General features: G+C 44.9%; 1 protein-coding gene across 1 annotated transcript in view; it reads right to left on the reverse strand.

Moving 5' to 3' along the window:
- Nucleotides 1–23,783, reverse strand: part of LOC144820262 (neuronal acetylcholine receptor subunit beta-3-like) — a 398,753-nt gene that overhangs the window by 260,901 nt on the left and 114,069 nt on the right. The window contains exon 3 of the mRNA XM_078677851.1: nt 14,597–14,706. Within this exon, the coding sequence (XP_078533977.1) occupies nt 14,597–14,706 (110 nt within the window). The remainder of the gene's footprint in view (nt 1–14,596; nt 14,707–23,783) is intronic.

Below are 23,783 nucleotides of genomic sequence, written 5' to 3' on the forward strand. Positions count from 1 at the left end.
CGGAACTCATACAGAGTGTTTGAATCTAGAGGGGGGTGACGACATCCTGCTATGGGTGTGTCAAACGGCGTGGGGCTGAGGCGGGGTGCATGGCAATGCAGATGCTTCTAATAGGCTGGATGGCGAGCAGATGGGCAACTGGGTCTGGTTAGGTTACACTACCCGGCCGGCACTGGCAACCTCTGCCCACGAGTGTATAACACACCCTAGGGTTTGTATTGAGTGGGGTGGCTTTCTTTGTTAACAAACCACCCTTTTTGGGCTTGCTGGATGTTTAGATGATGTTTTGGGTGGGGTTTGTGGGTAGTTGTCGAGGCACAGTTAGGGAATGTCTGACGTGGGTGGGGGAGGGAGTGGTTTGAGACTAAGAAAACATGGCAATCCGCATGCGCACAGAAGGATACAAAGTTCCCCGGGGAGATGGGGTGTTTTAAAAGGTTGTACTTAAGTGGAGAGAAAATCTCATACAGAGTGTTCAATCAAGGAACTGAGAGGTTCCATTGTCGGAATTAGAGAGCCTCACACACCCAGGGCGTTTAGATGTGGAACACACCCTGACCGTAGGGTGTCCAGTGTCATCATTGGCTCACTGCTCCTCGTCAGACCGGCGCTGCAATGTCTGACGGGGTGCTCGGAGGCACCCTTTTAACGGAGGTCTTTTATTCCTTGCCGATGGTGTGTGTGAGTCAGAGGGAAGATGGTGTAGTCGGTGTGGAAATTGTGAATATTAAAAAGGGTAGCCAGTCCACAATAGGCGTGGCTGCTTCCCTGATTAAAAGGGGGTGAGAGGGGAGCTAGAGACTGTAGGGAGTATCAGAACCTAACTCCACCCCCTGATGTGGTCAACATGTTTCTCGCCGTCCGGCGATTCGTCAGGACCAGAACAGAGTACTACACGTGAAAAAGGGGGGTTCAAACACAAGAGGAAAAACAAACACAAATACAACCTCACTGGGTCGGTTGAATAGAGGGCCTAAGGTCCTGCTCTAGTTATGCGACCCTAAGAGCGATTAAAAGGGCCTCGCAGTCTGCTCCCGTGAGGCCAGCGCTGTCTGGCGATTGTGCCTTGGTACGAGCGCTGGGACGCAGAGAGACCTACCCCTCACGCTCGCGGCACCTGGTCAGGGTGCGGAGCATGCGGACAGTATGATTTGGTTTGGTGCACACATATACTCTGTAACTGAATGGCAGGATGGGAGTAGCAGACATTACACACCCCCATGATGACCTTCAGTGAGTCCAACACTAACAATACCACTAGTCAGATCCGAGTGCTTGGAATATTCGTGGCCTTAACGACCACAGGAAGCTTTGGAAGGTCCTAGCCTACTTGATTAGGCATAGGATTGATTTTGTGCTATTGCAGGAGACGCATTTACCTGTCGACAGTCTAATCCTGTGCAGTAGGGGGCTGCAGGGAAGTATATACGCTTCTGGGTTCACTACACATGCGCGTGGAGTGCTCAACTAGGTTAACCCTAGGGCTGCTTTCACACTAGAACCACTGCACACAGATCGAGATGGACAATTTGTGATATCTAGATGAAAGGGAATGGAACTACTCCTCATTAATGTATATGGGCCGAACTTTGACAATCCAACTTTTTACTTCACACTGGCAGGGACTGTACACTTGTGTGGGGAGGGGACTCAGCTCTGGGGTGGAGACTTTAATTTGGTTCTGTACCCGCAGTGGGATAGATAGGGGGACTGGATAGGCACGTCACGTTGGCAGCGCGCACAGTAGCGGACATACTAGTTCACTTTGACTTGGGGCACTGTGGCGTCAGAGATATCCAGAGAAGGGGGATATACCCACTATTCAGCGTACCATGATCTGCACACCTGAACTGGTTACTGGCTAGCACCCAGACATCTGCTAGAGCTAAAAAGGGCTTGTGAGGTGCTTCCCCGTATGCTTTCAGACCACTTCCTGATATTGCTTGTGATAGACACCCCGCAAAAGCGTATCCCGCCCTTTACATGGCGGTTCCCGCCTTATTCCCTCCTAGATGCTGTTTTTAAGGAGGAATTGACAGAAACTTTTTTTATACCAATGTTGGGTCTGTAGATAGCTTCAAAGTAGTCTGGGAAGCATTTGAATATATATCCGCGGTGTCACAATGTCCAAGCATTCCTGTGTCCTTAGAGCGCTACGCAAAAGGTTAGCAGACTTGTAGGGTTTATTGGCGACGCTGGAGCAGCAGCTCCTGATCAGGTCTGACGAGACTGTAACGGAGGAATGAAAAAAATTATTGGAAGAATATCATGACGTGGCTGATGCAGAATTAAAGCACCTAGGGAAGTATGCTATGGCTCGCGTGTATGGTAAGGGGGAACGACCGGGTTCCGTATTGGCTCAACTTCTCAAGAGATGGAAGATACAGCCATAGCGAGCAGGTTTAGGCAATACTACGCAGGGCTTTACTCTACACGGAGTGGCGATGCGGAAGCGGAAATATTGGACTATTTAACGCACATAAAACTCCCATGGCTAACAGACTCTCATCGAGAATTCCTTATGTGGCCCCCTTGAGAGAGACAAACTTATACTTGCACTGTCAGGAATGAGGTCGGGGAGCGCACTGGGAGTAGATGGGTTGACAGTTGCTTTTTATAAAGCGTTTGCCGACTTGTTGATCCCGCACTTAACTACACTCTTTGATGATATGTGTGTGATGGGAGATATGCCACCTTCGATCAGAGAGGCAATATTGTGGCTATCGCCCACTCTCATTGATTAACGTGGACACGAACATTTTTGCGAAGATCTTGGCTAATCAGCTGGTTCCCCTAGTCCCACTATTAGTCGCTCCGAAGCAGCAGGTTTTGTGCCCAACAGGAATTCAATTTATAATATACGAACAGTGTTTGGGGCGATCTAACATACTAAGCCAGAGATACCGGCGGGCTTCTGTGGGGTAGATGCTATACAGAAAGTGGAAAATGCTTTTTTGAGGTATTTGCTGGCAGTTCCTCGAAGGACATCAACGTATAACTGCCATGTGGAACTAGGAATACCTTATATTACTGAAATGTAAAAGCACAACCCATTCTATTATGGCATCGCATTTGGTCGTCTCCCAAAACTGAATTCAATTGGGGGATACTGAAGGACTGCCTCACCCTTGATCATGTCGATAAGATTGGGGGCTCATGTACGTGAAGAGTTCTTAATTGACCTGGGCCTCTCAACGTACTATTCCAATCCAGCGTTGATAGCTCAGATCCAGAGGAAACAGTTTAAAAAGCAGTGCATGGGGCATTTGGAGGGGCTTAGATTGCTTACTGAAATTAACAAGCCTTCAGTACAATACAATCTAATGATCCAAACCACTCTACCGATACAACCATTATCTGACTTTCAATTTAAATGGGTATGAGAGATTTGTGCTAATACGGTTCAGGATGAATATATTCCATCACTTGATATCCTTTCCGAAAGAGAATGACTGGACAAATGTTTTGTCATTTTGCCCTTGCGATGGCATTTCTGCCCAGTCAACAATGCATGTGGTCTTGTTCTGCAAGTTCTACAAGGAGTGGAGGGGAAGATGGATAAAACCAATTTTAAGAATTTTTGGCCTGAGATTATGTCGCCCAGCCTTCATCGCTTTACAATGTCTGGAAATAGAGTGTTTCACGAAAAATATTGCGCAATTCCTGAAAATTTGTATTAGGCATAGGAAAAATCTTGAATAGTAAGGCATATTGTATATATCTAAATTGCGAATAAGGTCCGTTTTAAATCAAATGCTATCACCTTTTAATTGTCGTTCTCCTGATCTTGTTCATGTTTTTAATTCGCTTGAATGAATTTCAATTCCTGAATGGGCAGATATTTTAAATATTTAATGTATATAGCGAACGTATTGCAATTTTGAAATGTAAATTGTATTTTTTCACAACTGTACTTTTATGTTTTTTTTTTATATCTTACGAAAACCGAATAAAGGAATTGATTGATTGATACAGGCGGTAGCGGTAGCGGTATTCCTCAACGGTATGCACCTGTTACAACGCATTCGTTACTCCGCACTACCATTACAACGCGACTTTTATAACGCATACCATTACAACGCATTGCGCTGGGGGGCGCTATAGGATAGGGAATGGTATAATTTACTATCCAACACCTTCCCTAGGGTCCACGGGGACTGGAGTTAGAATAGTAAATTATACTTACCACTATCCAGCACCCCAAAGCGCTATGCGTTGTAATGGTATGCGTTGTAATGGTCGCGTTGTAATGGTAGGTAGTTGTAACGGTATGCGGAGTAACGTCATACATCCTTTCTCAACATGGAGAAAGCCTTCAACTCTGTTGAATGGCACTTCATGAACCTGGTCCTGATGAGGATGGGGTTGGGAGACGTGTTTTTGCAGCTGATAGGGATATTATATAGGGCGCCCTCCGCCAGAATCAAAATTAGTAAGCTGGTGACGGATGCAATAAAAGTTACTAGGTGCACGCAACAAGGCTGCCCATTGTCCCCGATCGTATATGCCTTAGTGGCTGAGCCCTTGGCCTGCGAGCTCTGGGAATATCACAGATATAAAGGTATACTGTTTCCAGGCTATGAGTTGATTTTTTTCACCTACGCAGATGACACACAATTATATGTTCGATATCCCAAGCGTCCCCTCTCCTCAGTACTTTGTGAGGTGGTTAGAAACTGGGCAGTATCTGGACTACGCGTTAATTGGCAGAAATCTATCATATTTCCTCTTACACAGGCCATGACCCCGTTTGAACCAGATTATCCACTACAGAGGTCAATGGACTCAGTGAGATATCCTGGGATACAAATTCACACAGACTCGGACATAGTGTTCCGGGAAAACTATGGGAGGGCAATCAGTAAACTAGAAGATGATATATAGGACTGGATTAGATTGCCATTGTCCCTGTTGGGCAGAGTGTCAATAACGAAAATGGTGATACTCCCCCGTTTTTTGTTCCTTTTTACTAACATCCCTTTGGTTCTCCCAAACTCTTTTTTACGGCGGTGTAAAACTCTAATGATCAAGTTAGCCTGGGCCGGCAAGCAGGTGGGGTCAGATGGGACATACTAACATTACCATATCACATGGGAGGGTTAGGTGAGCCTGACCTGGACCTATACTATAGGGCAGAACAGAGTGCCCATGCATTCCACTGGATGCATGGCTCACCGGACACCCCACACCTACATATAAAGACGGTGGTGGCATCACTGCTTCCGATGCCAACTCTAATGTTTGCTCCTGCCGATCGCAGGACTGGCCTCCTTGACTCAGTGGATGCGACAACACATGCTTGGCACCACCTCTTGAAGTTGCAAGCTGGTGTCATTCTCCCGTCCACTGCGGCTTTGCCAATAGCCGTTTGTTGTGGCGAGAGATAACCCCTCCGAGGCTACCGAACGTAGGCGCCATTTTGGGCGGTTAGCGCACTAGCGCTAGGACGCATTTAGGCATAAAATCCCCACTTTCACGAGCGCGCAGCGGAGCTGCAGCCGCCTGACATAGTCTGTGCGTTCCTTGCTAATATGCATGTGAATTTGTAGTTATATATATCCCTAATGCCTGTGATTTAGTGACATCAAACTTTTTAATAGTCGAACATTTTAAAAACTGTTCCTACTGTGTTGAATACTAGTTTCTGCTGGGCTTCAGGGGAAAAGGGGTCTCTCCGGTCCACCGCGGCTTTGCCAATAGCCGTTTGTTGTGGAGAGAGGTAACCCCTCCGAGGCTACCGAACGTAGGCGCCATTTTGGGCGGTTAGCGCTCTAGCGATAGGACGCATTTAGGCATAAAATCCCCACTTTCATGAGCGCGCAGCGGAGCTGTAGGCGCCTGAGATAGTCTGTGCGTTCCCTGCTAATATGCATGTGAATTTGTAGTTATATATATCCCTAATGCCTGTGATTTAGTGACATCAAACTTTTTAATAGTCGAAAATTTTCAAACTGTTCTTACTGTGTTGAATACTCCTTTTTGCGGGGCTTCAGGGGAAAACGGGGCTCTCCGGTCCACCGCAGCTTTGCCAATGGCCATTTGTTGTGGAGAGAGGTAACCCCTCCGAGGCTACCGAACGTAGGCGCCATTTTGGGCGGTTAGCGCTCTAGCGCTAGGACGCATTTAGGCATAAAATCCCCACTTTCACGAGCGAGCATCGGGTGCGCCGAAGGCGCGCCTAAGGCAAGTCCGTCTGCGCCCGTCCGCGCCAGAACGCTGCCAGGTGACAGGAAATCCGGCCTTTTCGGTATAACATCATGTTGCCTTTGGTCTACTCGAGAGAGGAACTCCTCAAGGTAAAGACCTCTATGCATAGTTTGAGCTGGGAAGACAGGACATCTTTAGTGATTGAAGATTTGCCTGTCTGCTGCCCCTTTTGTAAATGGAGAACAGACCAAACACATAAAATCTCAGATCCAAATAATAATCTGTTGATTTACCCGCAATTAGAGCAGGAACCTAAACCACCTAAAGCCCAAACCTCAAAAACCAGTAACACTACCAACGTTAACTGTTTATACATTAATGCGAGGTCCATCTCTATGCATGCCTCCGAAATTTGGGATCTGTTAGATGTTCAGGATCCCGACATCGGTCTGTTCACTGAAACTTGGCTTTAGCCACTTTCTGCTCCTTCTCTAACAATTGTATTTCCCCCAGAATATACGGTGGTAAGGCTGGACAGGGTGGGGAAGAGAGATGGAGGATTAGCAATAGCCACTCGCTCCACGCTAAAGGCAAAGATTCTTGACACTATCTCCTCACCTAATTTGGAGCTGTTGATCTTCGCTGTGGAAGCTGCGGGTGGCAGCAAGGTCATAGGGGCTGTAGTATATCACCCTCCTGGTGAAAACAAACAGACATTTTGTAATACACTCTTGGAAACTCTAGCGCCCTATGTTCTATATGCCGATAACTTTTTCATTGTAGGGGATTTCAACTTTCATTTTGATATCCTCTCAAATCGTGACACTGGAGAACTCCTGGCATCCATGGACATGCTCGATCTATCACCTAAGATCAATGAACCTACTCATAGAGCAGGCCATGTCTTAGACAACATCTTCACTAATATGTTAAATCTAACAACGGCCTCTCCTCAGCCAGTAACTTGGGCTGATCATATGATGTTAAGCTTTTCTTTTTATATTCATGGAAGGCAAATGCATGCCCAAGGACTTAAAGTCACCCGTAGACAATGAAGGAAAATAACACCTTCCACATTTAGACCAATCTTCTCCCCTCCATCTTTTGATGAGGATAAGGATGTCAATGAAGCCATTACCGCATTTGAAATAGAAATGAACAGAGCTTTTGACATCATTGCCCCCATGAAAACGACAACTATATACATTAGACCTTCCCCTGCACCGTGGTACTCTGACAGCCTGAAAGCAGAAAAAGCGGTATATAGAGTCAAAGAACGCAAATGGAGGAGGACTAAATCCAAGGAAGACATATTGATCTATAGCACTTCACACAGGGCCTATCTGAAGAACTGTAACACAGCGAGGCGTTCACATCTAGCCACCCGTATAGATGGAGCCAAAGGCTCCTCTAAAGAACTTTTTAAAGTTCTAAAAGAATTTACCTCTCCCAACGTCAGCATCTCCACATGTCCCCCCTCGCAAGATTTTTGTGAGGAACTTGCCTTGTATTTCACCAGCAAAATAGACAAGATCTATAACTCTTTCACTTCTAATGCGGACCATATGGTAGAAATTCCGGCACAAGACAATTCCACACATCCGAAATTGGAGCACATCTCGACTATAACGAAGGAGCAAGTGCTCTCATCTTTAAAACATAGTAAGTCTGGCTCCCCAGCTGACGTTGCTCCTCCCCATATTATGTCGGCCCTAGGTTTAGAACTGGCAAATCCAATTATGGAAATTTGTAATCTGTCCTTATCTTCTGCCTCTTTCCCGTTGAAATGGAAAAAGGTATTCATCAAGCCACTGCAAAAAAAAACCTCGGCTAATCATGGAGACCTTCAAAATTATAGGCCGATCTCCCTTCTTCCTTTATGCTAAAAAATCATGGAGTCTACGGTTAATTATCAACTCTCAGAGTATCTGGAACAGCACAACCTTCTTGATCCATCACAATCGGGTTTCCGTGCTGGGTTCAGCACGGAATCTGCACTAATTGAGGTGTCAGACACAATCAGGTTGTTGTTGGATGAAGGGACCCCCACTATGCTAGTCCTCTTAGATCTATCTGCTGCCTTTGACACCATCTTCCACAAGATCCTATTGGGGAAACTGTGGGAGATCGGTGTCACGGGGAAGGCACTGGACTGGATGCAGAGTTTCCTTACCGAGAGATCTCAATGTGTACAACTTGACACTTTTGTGTCTGGGACAAAAATTGTGGACAAGGGAGTTCCTCAGGGCTCTGTATTAAGCCCTACATTGTTCAACATTTACGTGTCGTCTCTGGCTTCCGTGATTAAATCCTGCGGGTTTCAGACCATCTCTTATGCCGACGGCATGTAGATTATTGTCCCGATAGAGAAGGACTCAGGTGGAAGAAGGGACAGGTTCAAGTTACGCATGACAAAAATTGCAGCATGGATGAAATCAAATTTTCTACAATTGAACTCAAATAAAACTGAGATCATACTGTTCGGGAAAGCCGAACAGATATGGACCAATGAGTGGTGGCCAGAGGAACTGGGAGTAGCTCCGACACCAAAAAACTGGGTATAAAATCTAGGTGTGCTAATCGATTCCAAATTATCCATGGACGAGCATGTGAAACTCTTAGCTGGTAAATGTTTTGGATTAATTTGCATGCTAAAGAAGATTTTCCCATGGATCCCTCTCTCTTCCAGGAAAGTTCTGTTACAGGCACTCCTAGTCAGTAGGCTTGACTATGGAAATGCCCTGCTGGGAGGTATGAGGGAAGATTTATTTTCCAAACTGCAAGTCGTGCAACACACGGCGGCCCGCCTTGCTCTTAATGAACCCCCACGCACTCCTTCCTTCCCCCTATTGAATGAGCTGCATTGGTTACCCATGAGGAAAAGAGCTGTTTTTAAACTTCTCTGTCTGGCTTTTATAGCTCTGATCGGTCTAGGACCTGAATATCTAAGGAAGAAACTATCATGGTATTCCCCAACACGTCAGTTAAGATCCAGGAGTCATAAGCTTCTCCAAATCCCCAGAATTAAAAAGTCCAGGATGGGGGGGACGCGCCTTCTCTCATGTTGCCCCCAGATACTGGAATGCACTACCGGAAGACCTCCGGATTTGTCCAACATTCACGGCCTTCAAGAAGAAACTAAAAACATGGCTATTTTGAGTGCCCTGACTTTGTACATGGCAGTCTGATTCCCGGGCGCCGAGAGATCCCTTTGGGGATGATTCGTGCGCCAAATACAATTAATAAATAATAATAATAATAATATTCCCCACACACGCTGCTAGCTTGGTGTCACAGGCTGCTACCGTGTAGAGAAAAAGGGGTCATGAGAGCACTTAAGTCTCTAGGGGTGCGAACAATTGGTGATTTATTTGTGGGTGGCATGGCAAAAAGCTGGGTGGAACTGGAGATTGACGATTCTGAGGTAACTCCCCTTACCAAATTTAATTTTCATAGAACGCGGCAAGAACTGCTACACATATTGGGTAGCGATTTGTCATGACCACCGGAAGTCTCCTCTTTATCCTATGTTATCAAAGCGGAATCGCCGACTTGTATAGTTTCTAAGATCTACCGACTGTCCGCGGCCTATAGGGTAAACCACTACACTAAAGCTTGTCTGGCTTGGCAGAGGGATTTGGGTAGGGACATAGACGATGCGATGTGGAAATCCTGCGGTGAAAGTACAAAGCGAATTTCATTAAATGGTAGACATAGATTGGTCCATTTTAAATACCTAAATAGGGTTTACTACACCCCGGAGAGATTACATAGGTATGGCCTAAGGGACGAGGCAAGTTGCGAACGCTGCAGCCAACAGACAGCAGATTTTTTTCCACTTAGCCTGGCTTTGCCCTGGGATTGCAAAATTCTGGGTCCTAGTGTTTAAGGAACAGGCACAAATGACACACCAGGTGTTCCCGCCATAACCTGCCATAGCGTTACTGGGTTATTCTAAAACAATACCGAAGGGGATCCGCAGGTTAGTCGATATGGGATTGATGCTTGCCATGCGCTGAATAGCGATGAGTTGGTTGCGAGGCCCGACCCCTACGACAAAGCACTGGGTGCATTGCAGTACACAAACTGAAATCTTTTCAGACCCCCCCAGGATATAGCGGCATGGATTAGCAAATTTAGCTGCACAAAAATGGAAATTTAGCCGCACAAATATGTAGATTTAGCGGCAATTTTGCGGCATTTTATTTGGCAGTTTTTCTACAACAAACAGAGATATCTTAATTTTTTTTGTTATTTAGCAACATGAAGCTATGTATATTTGGTTTATTTACAATGTAGATACTTAGTTTGGCTTCAAGGCTACATATAGGACATAAACATACTTTAAAATAGGTATGTTTAAGGTTCTACCGCTCTACGGAAACACGGCTCCAATCCTAACCTTGTTTGAGGGGGTCCTATTTCTCCCTGGGATGTTCTAGCACCCATGTACGCACCCCTGCTGGGGCACTGCTGCCTCCTGGACCCATGAGGCACGACACCTCTTCCTCAGGTGCCCTAGGGCACAGGATCGTAGTGGGTGGAGGTGCATTGCCACGGCTAATGTAAGGATGTTAAATATTGCTCTGCACCATGGCAGACATACGGAGGCATGTAGATGGGAAAACGTGTAATGTTTTGTTCACTGTTAGTTAATATCGCATTATTGTAATATGCTAGAGGAAGGATTTGTTCTAACCTTAAAAAGAGATGGGGATACAATGTACGTGATTTTTGTAAGTTCAGTAATCTTACGTACCAATAAAAAGATTATCAAAATAAAATAAAAAAATATTGCTACGCACTGATCAGTGGCATGGGGGTGGGTGTGAGCCCTTATACAATACAGCCCCCACCTCAATGTGACTTACAGGTGATGTGTGTGCAGTTTACATCCCACCTGCTTACGGCTCTAACACTGGTACCACTGCACCTGTTGCACCAATGGTAGCTACCGCCCCTGTGTGAAAGCCTTTTCTGTGTTTTTGTGATCCTAGGAACTATTAGCTTCCTGTAGTCGCAGATTCTCATGCAGTAAGATACCTACAGTGTGATATTTTCTTGAGTGTCTTGTCGGCGTTACAAGATTTTCTTAGTGTGACCTTCTACGCGGTGTCTTAGAATCCCAGCTAGGATCCCGGGTAGTATCAGAATTCCTCAGCAATGCCAGATGACCAATTCGTAAATTATTGCTAATCTTTAAATTATTACTATTTTACACAGTTTTCTTTTCTTTTTCACTTCAAACCTTGCGATTTTTCATTTTATGGTTGTTCATAAGGACTTCCAGATTTGAGATGTGTCGGTACTAACATCTCAAGTCTTTCCCCAGTGGTGCTGCAAAGTTGTCAAAGACGCTAATAAATATAAGGAAAATAGGAGCCCACAACCTGTGGTACACAGTGAAAAATCAGCCATAACTGAGGTGCAAAGGGAACATCACAGATCTGGGCCCCTGTGCTACTGCACCTGTTGCACTGTTGACAGCTAAACCCCTGGCTGTCCCTGTTTATCTCAAAGTAAGCAACAATCCAGACACACCTTTCAATTGTTTTTTGTTTTACAGGTTTATCCAACTCAAACTCGGCCCGTAGCGCTTTACATGAGCACCAGCTTTTTTTGCTGGTGTTTCTTTAAGACGCAGCAAAATTGAGTGATTGGTCCAGAATCACAGGGTGTCGCTCGATGCCGAGATTCGAACCTGACATCCCAAATCCAAATTCGTGAGCTCATGTCATTAAGCCACACACCCTCCCCTTTAATACGCATTAACCTGAGAGAGAGTGTAACCGCTTTTGAAAATGGCCCTGAAAAATCTATTAAATATTGTTAGAGAGATAATGCCATCAATCCGGTCATTACACTGCTTCGAGCATCTGCTTGCTCACCCCAAAGTTAAATTGTGCATTGAAACCTCTATAAGCAGTCGGGCGGGTCTGGGTGAGGAGTAGGGGAGAGTAGCTGTTAGTGACAAGCGGTGGCAGTTCTTAAATTGCCATGCCTACCTGAGCAGCGGCCTGAAGTACATGCAGTCCGTCCAAGGAGGCCTAACACATCTTTTGTGGAAAACAAATCGCTCCGAGGAACGCCATTGTCAGGGTTCGGTGGTCTGATGTAGATGAACAACAAACACGTCTGATCTTGCACTGAGCGTTCACCACTGGTGCGGCGGCGCGGAGCTCAGAGGTTTTCAGGGAAAAAAGGGAGTGTTTAAAATGCTCGTGGGTGACTCTGCAAGGACGAGATGAAAACAGCCACCTTTTTTTTATTGCAGCTGAGACACTTTTTTCGCGGCCGAAATAGTAAATATCGCGGCCATCGGGCTTCTCAGCTGATTTCGCGATTTTTTTTCGTGAATCGCGAAATTGCGAAAAGCTGGAGGGTCTGTCTGTTTAGGGACCTTCTTCCGCCACGCAGTAGGCCTAAGAATTTCTGGGCGTTGTACCATACGTATACATTCACCAGAGTAAATGAGGAGATAGTAGCTGACACTGGGGACTGTGAAGAGGATAGGAACAATGATGCTTAATTGCGTAGTGAGGCTTGACATGTTTTACACAACACGATGGGAGAGCTCTATGACAAGGCTGTGTGAACGCTGAGGGTTGGAGGGCCCTATAGAATATTAGCAAGCAGGTGCTGAGCCGGGTTGTTTGCAAAGGGGGAGGTTAGGGAAGTTGTAAGGGAACGAGACGCCAATCGAATATGTCCTGCCTGATTTTATCTGACTTATATTGCATGTTATTGAATTGAAGTGTGTCACCATGATTGCTTTAACACTTGCACAAATCTCATGTTTGTTCTGAACAAAAACTAATAAAGAGTTAAAAAAAAAATCTTGGGGGTTTAACCAAAAAAACCCTAGTCCAGGCTTATGTAACCAGGTCTTTATGTAAGTACATCAAGGGATCCTATCGTCACATGAACCCTCTGATAAGCCTTGTAGCCATTCTCTAGAGGGCTCTAGTTCTTCTGTGGCTTACACCCTTAACCAATACTGGATCGGTCTCAATACTGCAATATCAGAAATGGGTCTCAGATTTAGATCCATATGAATGGGGAGTGTGGGAGTGCTTGGGTGAATAATTTTTAGCAGCGATTTGAGGAACCTATTCTCTGAAGTTTCCAGCATCACCAAGTTACGGTGGCCCCAGATGTCTACTCCGTAAAGGGCCGCCCTACAAGCTTGGCTTCTATAGATTTCCAAATGAGGATAAATGGGAAAAGGAGAAGAGCTATTCGCTAACCTTATAATAGACCCTACAGACTGTTTTAGGGACAGGGTGCTCTTCCTCAACTGAGCTTACTACCAATGTGAGTCTTCCAAAGGAACACCCAGAAAACACAAACTTAAAGACCCTCTCAAGGCCTTCCTCATCTACTAATATAGTTCTTATTTTGCCCTTGCGATCTCCAAACACCATATACTTGGTTTTGTTATTATGTGATTTCTAACCCAGTAGTCCCTACAGTATAGGGAAACCTCTCAAGCAATATGGATAAGCCCTGGGGACTTTTAGACAATAAAAGGGTGTCATCAGCAAATAATAAACATGGTGTCTTTGTATCTTTGATCTTAGGAGAATCGTTCTCACAGCTAAAAAGGTATGGCAAGTACTCATTGATGCATAAGAGGAAGAGTGTGGGGGCTAGTAAGCACCCTTGGCGCACACCTCGCAGAATTGGTATTTTATCTGTCAGTTCTCCTGCAGGTCCCCACCTGACCTGGGCAAAATTGTCTGGCGTCCAAGACATGGAACTCCCTCCCCATCCACCTTCGGCTGACCCAGGACCATCTCGCCTTCAGGAGACAACTCAAGACCTGGCTGTTCGAGCAGTAACGGACCCCTTCCCCCAAGCGCCTTGAGACCCTTCCGGGTGAGTAGTGCGCTATACAAGTGTTATGATTGATTGATTGATTGTGTATGGAGTCTGGATTAGGGTCCACAGGCCTCTTGGGACTCCTATCCTACGCATGGTTTCCCATAGCTTTGGCCTTGAAAGAGGTCAAACGTGGATTGAAGATCCACAAAGGCCACAAATAACATCCCAATTTTCCAGATCTACAGTACTCCACTTGATGGCTAAAAAGTGTAATTTTATGCCTGAGACCAGCCTGTAAGTGGTATAGCACCTTATCTTGCACAATCCAATCCCATAACCTATTGAGTATCTGAGAACTAGAGTTTTTTTTAGTATGGTCAATTAAGCTTATGGGTCATAGTTGCTCAGAATAGCTTTATCTCCCTTTTTATGGATCAGTACTATTATTGCACCTTTCCAAGAATCAGGGACCCGACCCCCCGCCATCAGAGCATGCACTTATTATTTTAAAAAATATATATTATTTTATAAAGTACTTAGGAAGGTACACTGACAGTGTATTAGAGTGACGCTGTTACTTATGCATGGTTCACACATCTGCTGCTTTCACTAAAGGAATACCTACTTTTCAAACAATACAATGTCCGGAAGCCAAAGGGATTCAGATGGAACTCTTATGGAAGTAATTCCACCATAGTCTTCAGGATTCCAGCGAAGTTTGAGATCCATCCATTCCTGTAATAGATAAGCAATCATTACTACCTGAGAATGGACCCTTAAAAAAACAAGGCACTGATTGTGTTTTCAAGGCGCATATTTAGGCATATTTGCTCAGATTCTCATATGAAAATCATGATTTTATTAAGGGCATAGATAAGAAGGTCGTGCATTAACTTATTTTTGTCCTATAAGTGCACCAACAAATATTTAGAGCACAGAATAAAACGTATGAGACTTCACATGGTACATACAGCCCAAAATCATTCAAAGCAAATCCTTTTGCTACTCTCTTTAGATGAAGTGATCTTAGCCTCCCTACAGCGTCCTGACATGAATGATTCATTATGCATTATTATAGTCGTATATCCAGACAAAGCGCGCTCCAATGACAATTGACGCCCCCCTCCAGTCACTGGACCAATACTGCAACCCTAACAACCCTACTTCCTTTCACAGCTCAGGATTTGAATGTTTGACAATTCCTCCTATGCAGGCAGACTCAGTATTAATAACCAAGCATCACACATTGACACAAGGAGCTGTGACGTCTCTACAGCCCCTAATTATCTGTCATCTCTGCTTTTCCTCATTTGCCAAGGCACAGGGAGGTGCAAGAGCTGCTGAGAATTCACTCCTATCTCCTGGTGCTCCATTGCCACTGTAATTCATGGAGGATAGGGAGGCTTACTGTTTTTCCTTGCGAAAAGTCTCTGCCTTTTTCATTCACCTTAGCAATCCAATCCACATATCCTGGAGAGGCAGGACAAAAAGAGGGAGTCAGAGGATGCAGCTTAGGGCTTTGTAATGTTGATACTCCTCTGACACTCCACTGTCTTCAGCGGTGCTGTCAATATTCCAATATTCTAATACTTTGTAGTTTCTTAACATTCACAATGTCCTTTAATCGCAAGTTCTCTGGCTAGTAATGCAACAGAGAGCTTCCAAGTTGATTAGGGATTACGTACCTGCGATGGAGCAAGGACTCGTATAACAGAGACTAGCTCGGACGCAATCCTCTCATATAAACCCATAACGAAGTATTAACAATGTATTTTGATACTAATATGCACCACATTTCATATATTCCTAGATAGAGGAAGCTTGCCTATGTGTTTTACTAACAAGTAAACCGAGTGTGATTAAAGATGGCTGCTAACGCGGGAAACTGTATTGCGCATGCGTCAACTGCATCTACGCAGAATTACGTATTTACGCTTGGAGGGAAAATTCTGCCTCTGCGCAATAGCATCTAATATGGCCGATTGAAACTCACGTGCTAAGCATCTGCTTTGCTGAAACTAAAATGAGTTGCATACTAAATGCTATTGCATAAAGAGTCTTTAAAAGTAAATGGGATTAGAGTACTGATAGGTGGAATACAGTGAAATCATTTTATTTTGAAATTAATACTTTTATTTTTGACCTCTCTATTAGTTCGTATTCGGGCCTCTGAGCGATGCTAAAGTCTGACACCCACGTGGTTCCTCCCGCATGCGCAAAGATGACAACTCAGAAACAATGAAGTCAAGTCTTGAAACTCATCCAAGGATGTTCTCCATACATGTCCTGGGAACCACCTGAACATCCTTAAGATTCAATAGACAATTGTGAATTTTATACATTGTTGTTGATAAAGTTTGCAAATATGGGTGGGCAATAAAGCTTGGGAGAACAAATTAATGGGCGGGAACTTAAAACAATGAACTAAAGAAAATGATCAAAAACTATGCATGGTGTGATGATCACCCCCTCAGCTCGTCCAATCAGAAATAGGAGTTTCATAAAGTTGAAACATTTAGGGGTGGTACATGCCATTAAGAAAGTATAATTGGGGTAGTTAGTTAGACTAGTCACCTACAGTCGCAGCAAGAACGCAGAAAGACCGAGATGCTGTCCGAATGCTGATCCAATACCCAGAGAAGAAGGCTTAAAATTCCAAAGCAAAATAGAATTAGAAGAAGATCGAGGAAGAATCGAGGAGGTAATTGAATTAGAAGAAGATCGCAGAAGAATTGAGGAGGAAGTTAGTGTCAGAAAGGGGTGAAACGCAGGCGTCGAATCCAGAAGAGGTAATTTATCCTGTCCTGAAGTCCTTGTCACCTGAACTTTCAAGGGACCAATTAACTCTTGGCCAGAGGGGTCTTATTTTCACACCATCCTAGGTAAATATAAATCTGTGTATTGTGTCAATGTATTTGTTTCTCTCTATTCTCTCTTTTCCGGAGGTACTTCTTGTTGTGAAATCTTATTCTAAATTGGGTAAACCGATCTTACTTCTTCAGAAAGATGGAGTTAACACTGTAATTTGTTTTGCTCATGTGATTAATTAGATAAACAATTTAAAACCTTCCCGCGTCTGTTATTATTTAATAAATAATAGAGTAAAGGAGCCTAAGTCATATCATCAATCAATACTCAACTAAAATAGATCCATTGATTAAAGAGAGGGCTTCGGACCAGTGATAGATTAGAGAATTGATAAGCAAATGAATCTACAATCTTAGCCCTATAAAATTGACCCCCAGCGGTGTTATCTGGCCTATATGAGTGAGTGCGTTTATGGGCTCAGATAATTATATAGTGATAGATGTTCGCAGGGTGGTAGCCCGCTGGATCACCTGTACCGATGTGATAAGAGTCAGTTTTAGACTTGAGGGTAATAGAACACTACCTTATTGGCAAACATTATGCAGGTTCTTTCCTGAAAAATGAATCCTGCCAAGCTAAACAATTTATTCAGACAAAAATATCAGTGTCATGCATGGCAAGATAACAATTCTGTCCAAACTGTCAATCACTGCTGCTGCTGCTCTTCCTTCCTCTAATTCCTTTTTTTCAGGAGTCTTGCCGTGTGAATGGCCCAACCTCCAACGTCACAGTCACTAACCATTCACAATGCACTATTTGTGGTCTTTGGTACTGTCCTTTCCTCTTCAAAGCTCAAGTCCTGAGCCATCCAGCTCCTTAGCTTTCTTATGTGGGGTGTATCTTTGGACTCCTTCAGTCTAATCAGCCTTCAGGGATGACTTGTGAAGATGAACGACAGTTTTGGCCGACGAAAACAAAGAGAGCTCTAGCCATGCACATTTACGAAAAAGAGAGAGGGGAGCCGTACTAGGCTGTAACACAGAAGCAAGTGCCTAGACACTCAGATTTAAACAAAACATAGCTGTGCCTTTGCAAGTTGGCAATTGCTGTTTCTGGATTGTCACACCCCAAGGTGTTCATGTCACTATATCTACCATAGTTCCATGTTTGTTTCTATGCCTCGGCTCTCTCATCCAAAGATGGCTGGTGCACATGTTACTTGACTATCAACAGCATCTAAGTCTCCCTTTTCTGTCTGTTGCTGGCAAAGGCAACAGCGGAAACTGAGGGTAAAACGGCGGGTCCTGAATACAGGAAAAAACAATTAAGATGAGAAGACAAAACAGCTGTTGCTAACTTTACTGAACTCGAACACATCCCTACTGTAATTAGCACCTTTTCATCAATCTGGTGCTCAAACGTACCGTTACCAGGTCAACCAATCTCTTGGGGGAACTTCATGAGCATGCTCAGGCATGCTACCTTATCCAAGACTGTGACCTTTTTTCATCGTGACGTCCCATATCCGGACCTCCACTAGCTGAGCCTCTCTACCCTCTCCCTAGATGCTGAGTGGTACCAGGTGCTGGAGATGATTTGTGAAGGCTCTTTAAGAAGAGTCTACAAGGGACACAGGAAGAAGAGTCGACAGGAAAGACGAACAGATAGGGCAGAAGATACTAAACAGCTGGAGGGTTCAGTGCCTAAAGGATCCTGTCTTATAAATGCAAAGATGGCTAGCAACCATATTTCACTGTCCGAGAAATTTCTTGATTCAACATTAATCTGCGAGCGGTGTATTATTTCCGGTTCTATTTATCTTTCTTATGAACATATAATCTTTTAATTCAAATGTTGCAACCTGCAAACCGCCTGATGCTTCAAGGGATGCAGAAGTTTCTAATTTTACCTCTGTGTTCTAGACGCTCCAAGAGGAAGAAAGCTTACATCAGCTTCTCACAGACTATCAGTCTAGGAATCCGTGAATGATGCAGTGGGTAGTGGTGAAACTCCTGATTTCTGGCCCAGCAATCGGGATAGCCAACTGGCCCTGTGTAACGAGGGAGATGTTTTACTACCTCTAGTAATTAACAAAGAAGCAAAATGTATACTGGGCCTTTTCCATTATAAATATGGACCTACAACTTTCATCTTGCTCAGTGCTGTTGGATAGCACATAAAGTAACAAGCATGCAAGAGGTATAGGCTTTGCCAATATATTTTAGCCAGGTTGTACACCAGTGCGGCTGCTGTTGAGCATGGTTAAACGTTAGTGGCAGAAAGAAGAGTGGCTTGGAGTAAAGTGTCATGGAGCAGGGTGGAGTGTTATGGAGTGGCATAGAGTAACGTGGAATTTTTTGTGGAGTGTCGTGGAGGCAGTAGGATGACAGAGTGGAAGAGTGTAGAGTGGAGTAGAGTGTTGTAGAGTTGAGTGTTGTAGAGTGGAATAGAGTGTCATAGAGAGGAGTACAGTGTTGTAGAGTGGAGTAGAGTGTTGTAGAGTGGAGTGGCATGGAGTGTCGTAGAGTGGAGTGGCATGGAGTGTCGTAGAGTGGAGTGGCATAGAGGGTGTTGCGTAAAGTGGAGTTGAGTGTTGTAGAGGGGCATAGTGCTGAGTATATTGTCATAGAGTGGAGCGGCAAAGATTGGATTAGTGTAGTAGAGTGGAATGGAATAGATTGGATTGGAGGAGAGTGTTGTTGAGTGGAGTGGAGTAGAGCAGAGTAAAGTAGAGTGTTGTAGAGTGGTGTGGCATAGAGTGGAGTAGTGTAGTGGAGTAGTGTGTCATAGAATAGAGTAAAGTGACATGGAGTGGCGTACAGGGAGTTGTTTAGAGCATCGTATAGTGGAGTAGTGTTGTGGAGTGGCATAGAGTGGCGTAGAGTGTTGTGGAGTGGTATCGCGTGGAGTAGAGTTTAGTGCAGTAGAGCGTCTCAGAGTGGAGTTTCGTGGAGTGGAGTGTAATAGAGTGAAGTGTTGTAGAGTGGAGTAAAGTAGCCTAAAGTGAAATGGCGTAAAGTACAGAGTAGACTGGCATAGAGTGCGGTGGGACAAAGTACTTTGATTTTGAATAAAGTGTTGTAGAGGGCATTGGCGTAGAGGACAGTGACACAAAGTAGAGTGGCATAGAGTGGAGTGCAGCAGTGTAAAGTGCAGTCACGCAGAGGGGAGTTGCGCAGAGTAGATTGTTTCATAGTAGAGAGAAGTATAGTGGAGTTGTGCAGGGTACAGTGGAGTGGTGCAGGGTAGAGTATTGAGGTGTAGTTTAGTGTGGCGTAGAGTAGAGTGGGATTGAGTACAGTGGTGCAGAGTAGATTAGAGTGAGTGGAGTGATTCAGAGTAAAGTTGTTTAGAACGCATTGGAGTAGAGTGCAGTAGAATGGTATGGAGTTGAGTGATGCAGAGTAGAGTGCAGTGGCATACAGTGTAGTGGTGCAGAGTAGAAGGATGTAGAGTTTACTGGCGGAGAGTGCAGTCTTGCAGAGTAGAGTATTATAGAGTGATGTGGTGTAGAGTGCATTGTCTTAGATTACAGTGGTGACGAGTAGGGTGGTGCAGAGTAGAATTGTATAGAAAGCAATGGCGTAGAGTACAGTGGTTCAAAGTAGAATAAAATGGTGTAAACTGCAGTGACGTAGAGTGTAATGGCGCAGAGTGGGGGTAGCGTGCAGTGGCCCAGGGAGCAGTATCGTAAAGTGTTGTACTGTAGAGTATATTGGCGTAGAGTGCAGTGGTGCAAAGTAGATGCAGTAAAGTGCAGTGACATAGAGTACACTGATTTTGAGCAAAGTGCTGTAGAGCGCATTGGTGTGGCATGGAAATGTCATCAACTATTTTATTGATTTTTTAAAATCGTATTAAATTATTTGTTTCCACCACACTTCAGAATTACCATAAAAATGTGCTTCATTTGTGTTTCCCTAATTCTGATTCTTAGCCCATCAAAGCACACATGGCTGGCACAGTGAGTGAAATCAAACCACAGTCACCTCTGTGCAACAACTTAGGGAGACAGCAAGGCAAACCATTTATAGGCACAGGAATGAAAGGAAGTCTCTGAAGTCAAACAGTGAACAGCGACACATCTCTGCATCCAACTACTTGACAGGTGCGTGTCAGCAGCACAACACACAGGGCCCATTGTTATACTTTATGACTGTCAAACACAAGTAGGATCCTTAACACATACCCCCCTGCCCAATTCACACCTGCAGCACACAGCACCAGTGTCAAACACACAGAAGGGTCCCAATAATGTCCAGACAATACACTGACAAACAATCACACTCCTTGGGGGCATTCACAAACATCCGGCACACCAACTCATGGATGCCTGAACCAATGCTGGCACAAAAATAACAGCCAAACACAAAACTCAATAACAACATACACAGGAGTACAACAAGACCAGACCTGAGGTGTGCAGCAAAACTGTAGAAAGGCAATGGGAGCACAGACAGAACAGGAGAACACAACATCATCACTCAGCAACAATGCACAGACAACATACCCCAACCCAGACAAGAAGTGCATAATCTCCAAACAATCATGGACACAAACTGGGACCACATACCACACCACCCATCAAGTCAACATGGTGTCATAGTGTACCACATGCATGCACATGCCCCATCCTGACAAATGACAGCTCACATGTGAGAGGAGAAAACCCCAAGGATGCACCCAAACAAGCCCAGGATCAAGAATATCCCTAAGTGCATGTGACAGACACACAAGTAATGCACACTACACTGGAAACACACATCTGAATGAATCACAACACAGTAGCAAAACACATACACTGACATACAAAGAGAACATCACACACAGAGCACCTGTCAGCTGCAAGAGACAACCCAGCCCAAACACTGCACACATCACATCAAACACACAACAGATGCACATGCCAATACATCACATTGCAAACACAGCAGGACATCAGGAGATGCACACCAGGCAGGACAAGGCAACATACACTCACAGCACTGCATGCACGACAAGCAATGCGTGCACACGAAACATACCAGTCCCACACAGATATGAGTGACACAACATGAACCCACACAACACTAATCAGCACAGCACACTCAGGAAGTGAAGCAGTACCACAGCAAACACACATACAGCTAACCCAACACCCACAGATGCACAAGTCTGGGACTCCCAGGTGACAACAACATGACTAGAGGACTGTACAGCACAAACAGTGGAACTGCATATGAGCAACCATGTCTGCAAAACGATACAAGAAAATCACATATAAACAAATAGTCAACTGTCCTGAGTGGCACATTGATCCTGTGCACAGATCAGCACTACAAAGCATAGTGTAACAAATGAACTGATGGGGAGGCAGACACACTGGCAACCCAAGGGGACAGCTGACATGAGAGTTAAGTGGTGTGTACGCCAGTAGTAGTCAGGTGAGGAGTGCCCCATATAAAAATAGATGGAGTGCAGACTCCCAATGGGTAGGCATCAGAAGCACAGATAGGGAATGTTATGACTCCACATCACACATGCCACAATGGAGCCAAAACAGCCCCAACTGACAGCAATACATGAGGTAACACACACACGATGTCAGTGTGGCTGAGCAGTTCTGCACAGTGAGTACAAACAGTATCAAGAAACATGGCTGATCAACAAAACACAACACTAGCTTGACAGTCACACACTCTGCATACTCACAATTGCCACCAACAACAAGTAGGTATCCTCCAGAAGTGCAAGGACACACCAACACACTGCATAGTGCACAACCTACAACTCCCACATGTCCACACAGTCACAAGCACAGGGCTGAACAATCCAAACAACAGGCACTCCACTCCTGGGTGACACATGTGTGCAGTTGACATTGCAGGGCCACACATACATCAACACTACTGACAGTCACCCCCTTCACACTGCACACTTCATGACCACCCAAGTGCACACATTGAATTTAACCTGTGTGACTGGGATGCCTGGGCATCACAAGATGACCATACACCAACACTGCTGTGCACACATCAAGAAAGATCACACAGACATGATGACCCTGGCCAGCCAGCCTGCTATACTGTGGCTAGAATCCCACTTTGTGCTGGCACTGCATACAAACATGATGTGTGTACAATATAGCTAATCTGACCAAAGAGTGATTATGATCACAGTAGTTCATCACAAACCAACCTCATTGCACCCCCAAGCCTCAGAGTCAAGAAGAACTGAAGTGCCTGTCACCTCTGTAAAACCCTGAAAAAATGAAACAAGCCGTTGGCTATGTTAAAGTGGCTTATAGAGCATGCGTTACAGTAAAACCATACCCACACAGAAAACGCTTTATTTAGCAAGACACTGACAAGGCAAACAACAGGTATAACTGTTTGTATTCACATATCACACAGATAGGCAACAAAAGTAGATAATAGCAAGGCCGGTGGCCAGGACAAAGTGCAGATGAGGTACATGAGATCCTGCACAGGGAAGGGGCAAACAACAGTGAACATTAAGGCCAGTGGCCAGTCCAAGGTGCAGAGTAAGTACACGAGAAGCTGCACAGGGAAGGGGCAAACAGCAAGGCCAGTGGCCAGTCCAAGGTGCAGCTGGGTACATGAGATCCTGCCCAGGGATGGGGCAAACAGTAGGGAACATCAAGGCCAGTGGCCAGTCCAAGGTGCAGAGTAAGTACATGAGAAGCTGCACAGGGAAGGGGCAAACAGCAAGGCTAGTGGCCAGTCCAATGTGCAGATGAGGTATATGAGATCCTGCACAGGGAATAGTTTAACACAGCAAGGAACAACAAGGCAAGTGGCCAGTTCAAAGTGCAGAGTATGTTCATGAGAAGCTGTACAGGGAATAGTTTAACACAGCAAGGAGCAACAAGGCCAGTGGCCAGTCCAAAGGGCAGAGTATGTCCATGAGAGCCTGCACAGGGAATAGTTTAACACAGCAAGGAGGAAAAAGGCCAGTGGCCAGTCCAAAGTGCATAGTAAATACATGACATCCTGCACTGGGAA

This window comes from Lissotriton helveticus, chromosome 2_1 (assembly GCF_964261635.1).
Source record: "Lissotriton helveticus chromosome 2_1, aLisHel1.1, whole genome shotgun sequence".
NCBI classification, from domain to species: domain Eukaryota; kingdom Metazoa; phylum Chordata; class Amphibia; order Caudata; family Salamandridae; genus Lissotriton; species Lissotriton helveticus.